The following is a 15,564-nucleotide window of genomic DNA, read 5'->3' on the forward strand; positions in this document are numbered from 1 at the left end:
GGATTTTCGACTGTACGAGGGTCAGCGCTTTGAAGCCCCAATTGTTCAAGGATCAACTGTATACACCCAGTGGAGAAATGCTTCGTAAGCCCATGATGTGGCCTGTTTGTGGCTGGACTCCAAGGAGTAGTGATAGTGGTGACCATGTTCCCACCATGAAATAACTTCTGTGTCCTGATTCCCTATGTTTATTCAAAGTGGTCTCAGGTATCAAGAGTTGCCAAGTTCCTGGATGAGATGAAAAATAGTAGGGGTCACTAAGGACATCTGCATCTTTTCTGCTCACAAGGGCACATGGGCTAAAAAGGGACAAAACTGGCCCAGTAATAAGGACAACAGGTGGCCACTCTGAACCACACTATCCAGACAGGCTCAGTCCACTAACTTTAGTTCTGCCTGCCATTGACTGTATGACCTTGGTCTAGTAATGTAACCACTCCAACCTTCAATTCCTCACTTGTACGTGCGAGTGATGTGTTTTGTGGGTACCCTACAACGTTGTAAAAATGAACTGAAGAGAAAGATATAAAGCTTCCTGTTGACTGCAAAGCCCTACACCATTTTAAGGGTTCTTTTTAATCTTTTCTAACTACACAGTTAACATTTATTATTCATTACAAAAAACATCCAAAGATCAAAAACACATGAGGTTTTTGTTTGTTCTGGAGTTGGTTGTTTTTTTGTTTTTGTTTTTGTTTTTTGGTTTTACGTGGTTTTTTTTTGTTTTTTTTGTTTTTGTTTTGAGAGAGAGAGAGAGAGCGGGGGAGAGGGGCATAGAAAGAGAGAGAGAGAGAGAGAGCGAGAGAGAGAGAGAATCCCAACTAGGCTCCACACTCAGCATGGATCCCAGTGGGGGCTGGATCCATGACCCTGGAATCATGACTTAAGCCAAAATCAAGAATCAGACGCTCAACCGACTGAGCCACCCAGGTGCCCCCAAAAGACATAAGACTTAAAGAAAAACTCCTCTGTCTTATTACTAGTCTTTAGAATTGACCAAATTTGACAATTTGTTGCTTATCTTTATATACTTTATGAATGCAGGTGTTTATATATGTGTAGGTATATTTTTTTTAACAAAAAAGGAAGCATAACTCTTTTCTAATTCTAAAAATTCTAATCAGCGGAATTTTTTATGAGAGAAACTGTTATATAGGGACATGGAACAATGATATTTAATGTGAAAAAGTTGCAGAACCACATTTATAATACGATAATATTTGTGTAGACACAGAGCCTATGGCTTCCTCTGGTAAAACTATATTGCAAAGGAATGAGGTAAGTGTACGTTTTACTTCACATAGTTCTCTAGTGTTATCATTTTTTTTCTTAAGCATATATACTTGAACAATAATTAATAAAGACTGTGCAAGAAGAAGTAAACAAAATGGAGACAATATACTGTAAGATGTAAGTGCCCATGTTAGACCAGAGGGGGGGAAAAGCATTGAAAGAGAAGAATATACAAAAGAAATGGGAAGATGAAATAAAGGAAGCAAAAATAAAAGTAAGGATGATACGAATTTCAAAATTATTCATTAGGGAATAGAAAATAAAACTGATCATGTAGTTTCTGCCACTAACCTTCTTATAATATAGACTCACTAACAGGATATTCAGTTCGGCTGACAAGTTCTTTTAAACGATCCTGTGCAACAAAGGGCAAATAGAGCCCAAGACAGAGATCTGTTCAGAGAGGAAGAAGGGCTAAATAGGCCCAGCGCTCAATTCCTTTACAGTTTAAAGTTTTCATATTTTATTTTTTTTAAATGCACAAAACAGCCATAAATTTGGGAGATGTGCGGGAATGACAAGCTAATGTCCCCTGATATTGTCAAGCACCCAACTCTTGATTTCAGCTCAGGTCATGATCTCACAGTTCATGAGTTCGAGCCCCGTGTCGTGCAGAGCCTGCTTGGGATCCCCTCTTTCTCCCTCTCTCTCTGCCCCTTCTCCCCACCTCTCTTTCTTTCTCTCTCTCTCTCTCTCAAAAAGAAATAAACTTAAAAAAAATAATTTTGTGGGGTGCCTGGGTGGCTCAGTCGATTAAGCGTCCGACTTCGGCTCAGGTCATGATGTCACCGCTTGTGGGTTTGAGCCCCGCGTCGGGCTCTGTGCTGATGGCTCATAGCCTGGAGCCTGCTTCGGATTCTGTGTCTCCCCCTTTCTCTCGGCCCCTTCCCCACTCACACGCTCTCTGCCTCTCAAAAATAAATAAACATTAAAAAATAATTTTGTCTACAGATACTGTGGCTCTCAATAAATGTTTCCCTTCTCTCCATTAACAAATCCTGTCATGTCTATGTTCAAAATTTACCTTGACTCTATTCACTTTTTCTATCTTCATCACCACTGACCCACTTCAAATTCGCTCCTACCTATTTTCACTGCAGTGGACTCCTGATGAGTCTTTCTGTTTCCATGTTGGCTCTGTCTCTTCCCCCATGCCATTCCTTTTTCCACAAGAAAATTAGAACAGTCTTCCTAAAATGCTCATGGGATGAAAACCAAAACCCTTCGCATGACTTAGAGGACCCGCACCACCTGTCCCTTGCTCCTTTTTTCCAGTCACCTCTAACTAAGGCTTCCAGCTGCGCTCAGATCTTTCTCACCTTAGTCTTTGCCATGCTGTTCCGCAAACTGAAATGCTCTTCCGTTCCTCAGGTTTCAGTTTCTCACAGAGTTCCCAGCCCCCTCCTGTACTCTAAATCAGGCCACAATTGGTATTTCTATATTTACTTGCATGCTATGGGTTTCATCTGACTTCCCTACACTGTCAAAACTGTATAATGACTATACAGGGGCTCAGAACATGATCCTTTCTACTTTTGTGCATATTTGAAATTTACCAAAATAAAGTTTTAAAATCTGCCCTCTGACCCTACAAACTCAAACCAACAGTTAGGCTTGCAATTGTCGTTTTCCATATTTTGTATTTTTAAAACATTGACTTTCCTGTTTGTGATAATTTTTTGTTTGTTTAGTACCCACATTAGAGCCGTCAGAGGGGGTATTTTAAAGTTTGAAACAATGTATTATCTTCAAGAAAGTGAATTTGAAACTAACATCAGATAACCTAACAGAAAGGTCAAAAGTTCAATCATTCTTCCCCCGTTTCTGCTACTGTCTCTGCTACTTAAAGTCTTTTATTTGACAACATTCTTATTCAGTGAAAAGGACCCTAAACCAGGGGTGTAAAACTTTTGATCTAGTTCCAGTTTGCCCCTTGGACAGAATCATTTGACTTTGCTTCCTTTTTCATAACTAATATAATGAATAGGTAAAGTTCTCAATTTTTTATTTGATTTAAAATTGTTTCCACAATTTGAAAACTCGAAAAAAAATAGTCATAAAAATACCAAAGTTTATTTTTTAAAAATGAAGCGATAACTCAAAAGAACTTGCCTCATATCCATTAATAAGGTCACAAGTCAGCAGTAGTGTGCATACCAGGTGTATCCACAAAGCCAAGAATGGGAATCACTGTATCTCCTTCTTTAGATTTGATGCTCTCACTCTTCTCTGTTCTATGAACATACTTGTGCAACATGCTATAGTACTGCTCCTTTGGATTGAAAGTATATAGTGATGAAATTTGCTGCCAGTCTCTAATGCTTGGGGTATTGTATTCCTTCGGATGTGAGCACTCAAAGAAACATTTAACATTCTCTTTGGCCAATTGTGTCGCATGCTCTGTGGCTTGACTCTTAAGGATCTGCTGCTCCTGTTCCAAATAGATTTTCCAAAATTTCAGCTGCAGAAAACTAACTGGAGATAGGCATCGGATGATAGATGTAAAAATCAAAAGGAAGATGATAACAACTGCGATTAGGATCCAGCCCAGCACCTGAGGAAAACACAACAAAACAGCAACTTAGTGACATTTTTTCGTTAAAAAATTTTTAAATCCTTACATAAAGGTTGAACTACTCACAGTTATGCTGAGGAACAAGCAACCATTTTAGGTCTTAGTCTCTTAAGAGAAAGAAGAGACAACCTCCCAAACGCCTCAACCACTTGACAGGTCATTTTCCAAGTCCCGTCGAGGGCCCAGGGAAAAGCCTACTTACTCGTCACTCGGCTAGAATTCAACACGTGGAATTTCGGCAAATCCAATGAAACAAGCATTCATTTTCAAGAGTCTCCGGGCTTTATATGCCCAGAAGCAGTGTGGGGCGGGGGCTTTAGAGCCAGGGAGGCCCATTTTATTGTAACAATTCTGCCTTCTTCCGGCCGGACAAACAACTCGATCTGGACTTGGTGTACTGGCTAAAAAGAGAGTAAGGCAGGACGGGAGCTGAACGGCCAGGCGCGGTATCCGGCACAGAGCAGGTGCCTTCCCTCCTTTTCGTTCGTTTTACTGAAATTGTCGCCGTTCCAGCTTGTCGCCCGGGGTCCCGTGTCTGGGGCGAGGGCACCGGCCCAGCCGGCCCCGCTCCCATCCTCCCAACCGCGTCCAGCGCCCGCACCTGACCTGAGACTGGGCCTTGAGCTCCTTCAGGAGGTCCTGCGCGTCGGGCGCCCGGGCCTGGTGGCAGGGCGCCAGCGGCAGCTGGGCCTCGCAGGCGGCGTCGCGGCCCCGGCACAGCAGCCGCGCCAGTGGGGCGCTCCCGCTGGCCGCGCACTCGTAGAAGGCGCCCCCGAGCAGCGCCACGGCCACCCAGGTGAGCGGCGCGACGGCGGCGGTGGCGCTGAGCTGCACGCACACCAGGGCGGCCCGCAGCCGCGGTCCGCAGCCCCCGGGGCGGGCGCCGCGCGCGCAGCAGCCGGTCAGCAGGCGCCAGGTGCGCGCGCTCAGCACGTAGCCCAGCAGGAAGAGCGCCAGCGCGGGCACCAGCAGGAAGACCAGGCCGTACGGCAGGTTCCAGGCGGCGCTGCAGGGGCACTGGAACACCGCGACGGAGAACAGGCGCTCCCCGCCTGCCGTCAGGAGCGTCACCAGGCCGTAGCCCAGCACGCGGGGATGCTGCAGGTGCAGGTTTAGCACCGCCTGAAACTTATCCATGGGCCTCGTGCCGTGGACGGGGTGCCCTGGACGGGGCCGGATGCTTCTGCCTCTTCACCGCCCTGCACTTTTCACTGCCCAGCGCTTGCAGTGGTTTGGGTGGACTGAGGTCTAGGGCTTCCCACTCTGCGAAGCAGCAGCTTCCGGACAGGGGGAAAGGGCCTCTCCGGGCTCCGAGAGCTTTCGCTTTCTTATTTCAGGCAGAGCAGCTGTGGCCAACACACACCTTTGACGTCCGCAGGACCCTGGTGACTTCTCTCTCGCAGTTCAGGAACCTGACTGAGGATAGACCAATTTCCATTGTTACCTTTGTTTCCCCCCAACTTATAAGAAACTAGGGGGCTTTCCTTGGCATCCTGATTCAATGCAGCTACCCAAATGAAAAGAATACATTGTATTTGGGCAGACAGGAAAACACTCCATCTTCCCTTATTGCAGCCACCCTACTTAGTTCCTAAGCCAACTCTAAGTCAGATCAAATGATTACGAAAAAACCTGGTCATTTACGGGAAACATTACTCAAGGACAAATTTTCTAGTTTCTCTTTCATAAGCGAAATCACCACAAAGCCCAGCTCAAGTTAGGGTACCTCCGTGATCTTCTGTTCCCCTCCTGTTCTCCTTCTGGACAGAATCACCAGCATAATTCACACGGACTTCTCCTCTCATCTCCCACAGGTCGTTAGACTGGATATATTGTATTGACTTCTGCCTCCTTTATCCCCCCAGGTATGTGCTAGCATTGTCAGTACTTTGACAAATGTCCAATTTTTACTCAGTGACCACCAAGGTGATCAGAGGTGGGTGGTGAGGCAGCGGAGACATGGTTATTCGGAAAACACTGATTGAACCCCCAAAATTCCAACTGCTGCCACATCCAACTAACATGTTGTTTCCTCCACCTTTCTCAAAAAGCAGCATTGCTCTGACTCAAACTGTCACCATTTCGGTGAAATTGAGCCATTTTGGTGTGTGGCTGCAGAGTGAGGTGAGAGGTGCTTGAAAGAACATAGGCTTTGGAGTCGGGTGCATCGTGTCTGTGCGTGTATTTAATAAGTGCGCCCCTCTGAGACTCTGCATCCCCATTTGTAAAAGCAGAATAGTCCTCACTTTTCAAGATTGTTGAGACAAGTAAATTGAGTAGCATATGCAAAACACCTTTATATATAAGGTGTGCCCATTAAATGAATGTTTTTATTTTTTTTTAATGTTTATTTATTTTTGAGAGAGAGGGAGAGAGACAGAGCATGAGTGGGGGGAGGGTCAGGGAGAGAGGGAGACACAGAATCTGAAGCAGGCTCCAGTCTCTGAGCTGTCAGCACAGAGCCCATCGCGGGGCTCGAACACATGAACTGTGAGATCATGACCTGAGCTGAAGTTGGACGCTTAACCTACTGAGCCACCCAGGCGCCCCGAATGAATGTTTAATGTGAGGGATTGCCTCTTATATCGCAACGCTGGGAAGAGACAACAAATAACTGTGTTGTACATGATTTAAGAATGCATATTAATGCTCAGTTTTAGACCAAGGATTGTGTTCAGTGAGTCGATGATCCTCTCTTGCCTTAGGACAATTGCTGTGCCCTTTGAGGTCCACCTCACTACAAGGAGGGCATTTGGTTATGGAGTCTGGGTGGACAGGTCATCGTGAACTGGTTACTGTCAGCACCCGTCCACCAGGTTTGCCTTATTCACCTGGGAAGAGTAAGTAGGCTAAAGAACCATGTGGACTGTTAGAGCACGGAAAAGAAATGTATTATTCTTTTCTTAGTCCAGCTTGCCTTCTTAGCAACCTCCCAGTACCGGTGCCTGGCCCCAAATCACCATTCCCTAGCATTTTGATGAAAAGCTGTTCTCTCTGTGTGAGTCTTAAGAAGCTACCCCCAGATCAGAGTCTAAATTGTCATGCAGGACAGTTGGGGACCATTTCTCTGAGATTAAACCAGGTACTGCTGGGCTCCCTGTAAACTTGCAGCAAAAGTCCGTATTTGAGGCACATCGCTTCTTCTATGACTATCATCTCTTTATTCCTACATCTCAAAAAAAATTTTTTTTTCTCTCCCATTGTCCTTCAGGTGATTCTGCCCTTTTACTGCTAGACTTTTCTTCACTCCCACCACACGTCTCCTAAAGATGTTGCCCTCCCCCTCCTTGCTTTCCATATATCATCATGAACAAATTCTTTTATATACACCTTTATGCAGATGGCTTTACCCAAATCTCCCTTAACTGTAACCAAACTAAAATGTGCCCGCTCTGTCCTCTTGAGTGAGGTTTATTTTATTCTCCCACATTTCTCAAAACAAGGAGGAGGGTTGGCTGGCATTCTCCCATTACAATGTCCAAACCCAGGCTTTCCTGTCATCTTCTAATACTTTATTCTCCACTGAGAGTCAAGCTATTCAGCACAACTTCCTCCCCCACTTCACTCCTGTCACCCGTGCTCATTCCCTGCATTTATCAAGACTTTCGCATCTGGTGACAGCCTTCCTCGTCTCCCTAGCTCCTGTTATTTAGTCAAGGATTTGGTTTCATATCTTTTTAGTTATGGAAACTTTCATTTTGCCAGTCCCCTATCCGTCTAATTTGTTTATTAACAGTTTATTTGTTCATTTGTTCATTCAGTCGCTCATCTAAAATATGTAAGAAGCCCCCATGATATGATAGGAACTTAATAAAAGTGCCTGGTATTATTGGGTACCACAAGGAATAACACAAATAGATACCCTCCTTTCATTGAGCTTATATTAGTGAGGAGATAGATAGAGGAGGCAAGTCTCAAGGGTATGCAAATAATTAAAATGGAATCATGTAGTAGAGAGTCTCCTGAAAAAGCCTTTGTAAGGGGAGGACATTTAAGGGTCCATCTGAATGACCAAGGCTCTGGGGTTCAAGGTATCTTGGCATTCTGTGGTTGGAAAGAATGCCAGAGTGATGGGACATTAAAGGTGAAAAGGAAGTTGGCACATTTTGAGGGCAGAGGTGCAGGTGAATGGTTGGGTTTAGGGGCTTTATAGACCAGAGTATGTGGTTGAGAACCCTGCCCCTGAACCTCATTACAGACTGAGCTGCTTCCTGACCGATTATCCTATCAGCTTGTGTCTCCAAACACTACCTCCTGGGGTTGCCACCACCGTACTCCCCAACTCTGCACTTATTACAGGTTACCGTAATTGTGAGTCTGGGTTCTGCCTGCCAGTCTGAATTTTCTCCCAGAACCAGCAGATGAGTCTAGTACCCTGATATCTATCCTGCCATCTCTGGAGCAGCGGGTGGTTCTAGTTCTGAGTCTATTGAAGATGGTTCAGCCCTTTATACCCAGCTCCGTTTGGAGAAAATATTGCTGAGAAGTTCAGTGTTTAGTGGAAATAGAGTAACATCCTAATGGTGTGGAGAGGATTCAAGAATTTTCTCTTGAGAGTAGACTAAATAATATTTGAAAGACCTTTACACTTTGGGAAATCTGTAATTTAACACCAATTGACTTTAGCTTTTAAAAAATGCATGAGAGATTCTCATGGTAAGCATGTTGGAAAACCAATCGTTATGGGGTTTGTTTTGTCTTGTTTTAACTGTAATACTTTCTTTCTCAGCACTTTCATTACCACTGTCAGGAATGGGTTTCAGAAACCACAAAAAATTTCATGGAAGAGACAGGAAAAGAAACTCTTGAAAGAATTTCACACTGAATGGAAAAGTTCCTTCTAGTCGTCTTCGAGTGAGCTAGTTCTCAAACATTATTCTCTGTAGTCTTCCTGAGAACTCAGACTACTGGTATGACCCTGCTTGGAATATGACTGCTGGATTCTAGCAATGTGTTGATCCCGGCCCCAAGACCCGCCCACGAAAGTAAAGTCAAATCAAAATTTGTCTATATTTTAAGTATCCACCATGTACAAGACAAAACTTTAGATGCCAAAAATAACACGTAAATTTAGAAAAATCTGACAATCTTAGAGAGTACCTTTCTGTGCGCTGTAATTTATGGATTTATTATTTATGTTGTGTGTTTGAAAATCTTAACCTGATATTATCTGAAGATTTTTGAATGTTTATAAAAGTTCTTCCAGTGGAAGTTTAAAGCCGAAGGAGGGAAAGATCATACCCTTCCCCAGGCACAGGATGTCGCTTGTTAAATGGCAATCCCATGACGGTTCAAGTAACCTTTTTACGGATTATTTTCTCTTTTTCTTAGCATGAATTTTCTAAACCTGTCACAAAATTTTAAGTATTCACTGATTCACACACTAAGAATACTTTTTTTTTTTTTTTTTTTTTTTTTTTTTTTACAAAAGATGATTATTTTAACCCTGAGGACCTAGATGTGGCCAGTCTTTGCTGGGACCACTGTCGTCATCGTCATCGTCACCATCTGACACTGTAAGTCTATTAAAGGTTCTAGTTTTCCCACCGTGGTTCTTAGAACCTATGTCTATTAAGGATTTTGGTAAATTAAATTATGTTTTTCCCTCGACTCAAATTATTTCACAGGTGATTTTACTGTGTGCTAGAGTTTCATGGTCAATGGCCACTTACTTACACTTTGCTTCATCCCGAGCCTCAGTTCCCCTGCCGTGCCGATTTGGTTTACCAGTTTGCGAACTATGATGAAAGGTTTGGATTTCCAAAGATAATAATGGTGAATTGCAAATAAGATTAAAGGACAAGAATAAAGAAGAAAAGTAATTTAATAGGAGGAAATTTGGGTTTCTTCAAATTATAAATAACATTATCGCAAAGTCTCAAAAAAATTTACGTTAATGGAGAACTTAAAAAGTGTTGTGGAAGGTCTTTCCTAAAAGAATATATCACATGAGGGGCACCTGGCTGGCTCAATTGGTAGAGCATGCTACTCTTGATCTGAGGGTCATGAGTTTAAGCCCCACATTGGGTATAGAGATTACTTAAAAATAATAAGATAGATAAGATAAAAAATAAGTCACATGAAATACGCCACATATTGAAAACACTCACATCTATGCAAATGGAATACAAAGTAAGTACACATGATTGAGGTAGATCTGTATGTGCTAGTACGGTGAAAAGGCAGAGCTGACATGTTAATTGGAAAAGGTAGACCAAAATTCTGCCTGTCATACATTTGTGCAAAAAAAGGAAAGAAAAAGAAAATGTATATATGTCCCTTGCAGATGTGTATGCTATTCTGCAAGATTAAAAAATACTGTCAAGGGATGCCTTGATGCCTCAGTTGGTTAAACATCTGACTGGGGCTCAGGTCATGATCTCACGGCTCGTGGGTTTGAGCCGCACATGGGGCTCTGGGCGATCAGCACAGAGCTCGCCTGAGACCCTCTGTCCCCCTCTCTCACTGTCCCTCCCCACATCTCTCTCTCTCTCTCAAAAATAAATAAACATTAAAAAAATACTGTCAAATGTTTATCTCTGAGAAGTAACGGAGAGGGTTGGGAATGAATGCAGGGAGAGAGATTGGTTGTATATCTTTCTTCACTGTTTGCCTTCTAAAAACATGCATATGTTTCTTCTACAATTAAAAAACACTAACATGAAATGTCTTAATCTAATGGAGAATCTCTGAGGAACAAGTCTGGAAAGAGGCTTTTTCACAGGCTCTTCTTTGTCCTTCCTTCTCTGTACACAGGGCTTTTATCAAGGGTTGCTCCCTGAGCCTGGATGCCAATCATTCACCTCTCCCTGGCAAAAGTAATAAATCATAGCGAGAAACTGACTGCTTTTGAAGAATATAGAAGATAAAGAAACTGAGTGTTTGAGAACTGGAAGGTGGCAAAAAGCAGCAGGAGGCGAAGAGGAAAAGATCAAGTGGAAAGGTTGGGATTGGGTGACATTTGTCCAAATTCTGAGGGAAACAAGGTGGAAAGACCCATCTGTCTCCTTCAGAGAGGGCTTCAGCTCTACTCTGTAGAGTCTCCTATGTATCCATTACTGTCACAGAAACAAGGCAGAGAGGAAAGCCAGGTGGTAGAGAAAGGAGGTGGGTGAGAGTTTAGATTGTGGAGCTTTTGAAGGGCAATAGGGAGTTCAGCTTCCAGCAGTTTAGAAACCACTATTGCTTCTTGTAAATGTTGATCCAGACAAGTTTTTCCTGGGTTTCCAAGAGCTACCTGTTTTGCTCTAGCTTCCTTAAAAACCATGTATGTACGGGGGAGAATCCAGAAAACCAATAGTTTTGGTGAGTTAAGATATTGTTTAATGGAGGCTGGGAACTGCTGCTAACTGAGCAACAGATTTAAGGAAAGAGAAGTGATTCCTAGTAAAAAGAATTCCAATTTAGCCCAGGATCTCTTTCCTGGGGGGCTATTACCAAGTTGCAAGAACAGTAAGAAAAGAAATACCATTAAAGCACTACTCTCTTTCCATGGAAGGAGGAGGAAGTTGGGGCAGATATTAGAAAGCACTCTGGGAATTCATTACTGAATTGAAATGGCTTCTCATCTGTACACACTGACAGATAATCTTCAGGGATACTAGAAAACCAGGTTGGAGGGACACCACTGTCTTCTAGATGGAGTCTTGGCTTCTTCCCAGGAACCCCACACTCTCCTTGCTCCAGCTCTGGGAGCTGCATACTCTGCTCCTTTAGGAAGCAACTCTCTCCTCTTTAGGGATTGCTTTTCAATGATGAACATATAGATCATCTTCTCTGTGTCTACATTCTTCTACTAGGCAGCATTTGCATCTTGGGAAAGTTTGGGTAATACCATAATATCCTGTCTCCAAGACATGTTCTGTTCCTTCGTCCTGTTCATTATAGACAGTGATGTGATCAGAATATGTCCCCCAAAATTCATACATTGAAACCCTAACCCCCAAAAATGATGGTATTAGTAAGTAGGGCCATTCTGAGGTGTTTAAGTCATGAGAGTTTTTAAGAGTGGGATTAGTGCTCTTATAAAAGAGGCTCCAGAAAGATCCCTAGCTCCTGGGGGGTGGGGATCTCCCAATAGCTATTAAATACTTCAGTGAATTCTTGTGGTCCACTTTACTGTACGGGGACAAGTACATGTAACCTTTCCATTTGCCAGAAGGAAAGGAATGATCATCAGTTCTACTATAGGCTACTCTTTTGTTTCACTCCTCTTCCCACTCCAGAACTCACAAACCTTCTTTCCACCCCTTCTAACCGCCCCCGCCCCCCCCCCCCCCCCGCCACAATAAAAACACAAAGAACAAAAAAGCAGAAGTCCAAACATGGAGCTCACAGTCCAGAGTTTGGGTAGTGCATGGTAGTCTCTACATTAGGTCTTCATGTGGCCCCTCTTGGGCTACAGACCCATGAACTCACAGTAATAGATTAATCTGTCCCTCCACAGACAACGTAGAGTGGAGGAATAGGGCCAGAACAACCACAAGAAATACTCCATTCTGAAAAGGAAAAATGGAAGCCAGAAGCAGGCACTGATTGACCTCTTATGTTTCTGGGCAAATACCAGAAAGGCCTCTACCCAAAACAAGGCTGTTGAAAAATGTTCCTTGACTCTCGACTCTACCCTCTGGAGAGTCTTCTTATGTTACTGTCCTTGGCCACATACTCAATGAGTATATGCTCTTCTGGGAGCAGACTAGTGTTCTTAGTTCATGTGCTACTTGTACAATGTTGGAAGACCACAAGTCCAGTTGGGTTTTTGATTCCTTTGACTGTAAATGTCTCCCCAAATTTTTTAGTAAGCTTCTTGTCTCTGATTTCAGTAAAATATATTTGCCAATACTGTTACTCACAGTTCTTTTCAAAACATAGTTCTCAGATATACTATATGCTTTTGCTTTCTTGCCCCATTCTCTCTCTTCTTCCCTCTGCCCCCACTAATTTGTACATACCTGTCTTTTTCTCTTGCCAGTACAGGTACTCTGAGTAAACATGAGACTATAGTTTTCTGTGGGAAAGCTACACCTTTATTTTGATCTTTCTGTGGCTCTTTGCCAATTGAATACCTTAATTTTATCTTTGCGCCAAAGTTCTGAACTTACTGAGAGGTATTGCCAATAGGTGTAGAAGCCACACTTAATTTGGCCTTTCCATGAGTTTATTTTAATGGACTTGGTCTTCCAAGGCTTCCCCAAATTCTCTCTTTGAGTTTGGCGTCTAAAACCTGTCAGGTTTTCCGGTTTTGCAAGTCCTCATTTTTCTGAAATATTTCTATTCCTTGTTATTTCTTCTTACAAATCAACCAGTTCTTTCTTAAGGTCATAAAGTCTTGCCAAAATGTAGCCAGCAGCAATCAACACACACTAGAAACATTGTTTTCTAATTTTTTCTCCTAGAGCCACATTTTCTTTAGCTATATATATATATATATATATATATATATAATCTTTCCAGATTAATGCAGAAGTTCATTTTATCAGCAACCAAATAAGAACTGTGGCCTCACTGGCCTCCATTATCAGCTTCTATGCTGTTCACCACTGGCTTGCTAAACTAACACCACAAATTTTAGGAAGGGAAGTGAAACTTTTTCAAGCAATCTAACAATAAGACATAGAAAAAGTTATTTCCTTTTGGTTGTTGTCTACAGCTGAAGTAAAAAAGAAAAATGCCTCCCTTATTTCATCCTCTTCTGTTTGGGTTTGGGAATGACAGGGGAACAATGGGGCAGATAGTGAGGACGATGACAAATGATTTTTATCATGGAAGTGCCCCACGTCAAATACCAATATTTGGTCCAAACTGGTCATAAGGCTCCACCAAACTGCAAGGGAAAGGGGGAGTATGGTCCTCTCCTGTGCCTTAAAGGTGAACAGAACTGCACAAACATGAATGTGTGAGGTCTACCGTGCGTTACACGATCAGTTTTTCTAAATTCCCCCATCCACCCCTGAATCTTTTTAAGCCTCCTATTTGTTTTCTTATTACATATGACAGTTTTATCATCTTTTATTTGCTGCTTACGATTTTTTCCATCTCCCCAACTAGATTATAGGTTTCGTGACGGCGAGATCTAACTCCTCTTTGGTTACACAAGTCTTAGCACAGTACCCAGGACATTGTAGGTGTTCAAAAATATCTGTGGGTATAAGGAGTGAATCAATGGATGAATGAACGAATGAATGGGAAGCAGACTTGGATTTTTCTCTTCTCTTACTGCAGAGTCACCACCATGTGTACTTTGCTCAGCTCGGAACTTGAACCCTTCTACAGAGATCACGTCTGTCTGAGCCTCTTGAATCGCCAACCTTGTGATAAACAATAGGTAAATGTATCCAGGGAGAAACAGGGCAACACCAAGGAGACAACAGGGCCATAGGACAGGTTCCAGGTACAGCTGAAGGGCCATCTGGACACCCACTCCCACCCACTTTCGTCAGAGTCACCAAGCACAGTGGGGGGTCGGGGTGGAGCCACAGGCGCTGACAGAGTAGTGACTCCCCCACAACTTCCTCCTTCCTGCCCAGCTCAGCCTGTTTACTCAGCAGACTTGTCTGGTGTAAAGCTCTCATCTTCCCCACAACAGGCCCCATTTCTCCACCACCTTCCCATACCACACATAGCTGTATTTCTTAAGGGAGGGATTTTTCTTTTTACGTTAGCTGTAGACAGCAACCAAAGGTAAATAACAATTTGTCTATATTTTATTATTCGATTCCTTAAAGAGGTTTCACTTCCTTTGTTGGGAGCAATGAGCCAAGCATGAATAGGTTTTGTGGACACTAAGTCTCAAGTTTGACTGTGACTCCACTTTGGCACTCTACCTGACCTTCTCCGGTAGTGCCGGGCACCTGCCTTACCTTATTAAGTTAATTAAAGTTTGGCTACTAATGACACTCTTCTGGTTCTCCTCCTAACTTGGTGGCTGTCCATCTAAGTGTCCTTCCCAGGGTCCTCCTCCAATCATTAATATTGGTAGTCACTAGAATTCAATCCTTTCCACATACACTTCCCGAATAATCTCCTTTTGGTGCACCACTAGCTAGATGTGTGACCTTGGGCAAGTTATTGGCCTCTGTGTGCCTCAGTTCTTTCATCTGTGAAATGAAAATAATAATATTATGTGCCTCCTTGGGTTGTTGTGAAGATTACATGGGTTGATATAAGTAACATTCTTTTTTTGAATTTTACTAAGTTTTTAATTTTAATTCCAGTGTAGTTAACATACAGTGTTCTATTAGTTTCAGTTGTATGACACAGTAATTCAGTAATTCTATACACTACTCAATACTTATCATGATAAGGGTACTCTTAATCCTCATCACCTATTTCACTCATCTCCCCACCCACCTCCCATCTGGTAACCATCTGTTTGTTCCCTATAGTTAAGGATCTGTTTCTTGGGGTACCTGGGTGGCTCAGTTGATTAAGTGTCTCACTCTTGGTTTTAGCTCAGGTCATAATCTCATGACTCGCGAATTCAAGTCCCACATCGGGCTCTGCGCTGACAGCACAGAGCCTGCTTGGGATTCTCTGTCTCCCTCTCTCTCTGCCCCTCCTACCCCCTCTCACACTCTCTCTCTGTCTCAAAAATAAACATTTTTTTAAAAACTGAGTCTGTTTCTCGGTTTGTCTCTCTCCCTTTTTCCTTTGTTCATTTGTTTTGTTTCTTAAATTTCATGAGTGAAATCATAGAG

General features: G+C 42.9%; 2 protein-coding genes and 1 long non-coding RNA gene across 4 annotated transcripts in view; 1 reads left to right on the top strand and 2 right to left on the bottom strand.

The window, feature by feature from the left end:
- Positions 1 to 3,281: 3,281 nt before the first annotated feature.
- On the bottom strand, positions 3,282 to 5,165 carry CALHM6 (calcium homeostasis modulator family member 6). The gene is made up of 2 exons (XM_027057056.2): positions 4,475 to 5,165; positions 3,282 to 3,847 (listed from the first exon to the last, which is right to left on the bottom strand). The coding sequence occupies exons 1-2, from the start codon at positions 5,003 to 5,005 to the stop codon at positions 3,425 to 3,427; spliced, it is 954 nt and encodes a 317-aa protein (XP_026912857.1). The 5' UTR covers positions 5,006 to 5,165; the 3' UTR covers positions 3,282 to 3,424.
- A 424-nt stretch (positions 5,166 to 5,589) lies between these two features.
- LOC106984621 (uncharacterized) lies at positions 5,590 to 15,472 on the top strand. Of its 2 annotated transcripts, none has more exons than XR_001431733.3 (4): positions 5,590 to 5,733; positions 9,300 to 9,384; positions 10,625 to 10,811; positions 14,090 to 15,472. It is a non-coding gene; the product is annotated as an uncharacterized LOC106984621 (long non-coding RNA). The 2 variants fall into 2 exon arrangements; XR_003419397.2 differs by lacking the exon at positions 5,590 to 5,733 and adding an exon at positions 7,955 to 8,853.
- Positions 10,653 to 15,564, bottom strand: part of DSE (dermatan sulfate epimerase) — a 103,211-nt gene continuing 98,299 nt past the window's right edge. The window contains exon 6 of the mRNA XM_053222349.1: positions 10,653 to 10,677. Within this exon, the coding sequence (XP_053078324.1) occupies positions 10,668 to 10,677 (10 nt within the window). The 3' untranslated portion in view covers positions 10,653 to 10,667. The remainder of the gene's footprint in view (positions 10,678 to 15,564) is intronic.

This window comes from Acinonyx jubatus, chromosome B2 (assembly GCF_027475565.1).
Source record: "Acinonyx jubatus isolate Ajub_Pintada_27869175 chromosome B2, VMU_Ajub_asm_v1.0, whole genome shotgun sequence".
Taxonomy (NCBI): Eukaryota; Metazoa; Chordata; class Mammalia; order Carnivora; family Felidae; genus Acinonyx; species Acinonyx jubatus.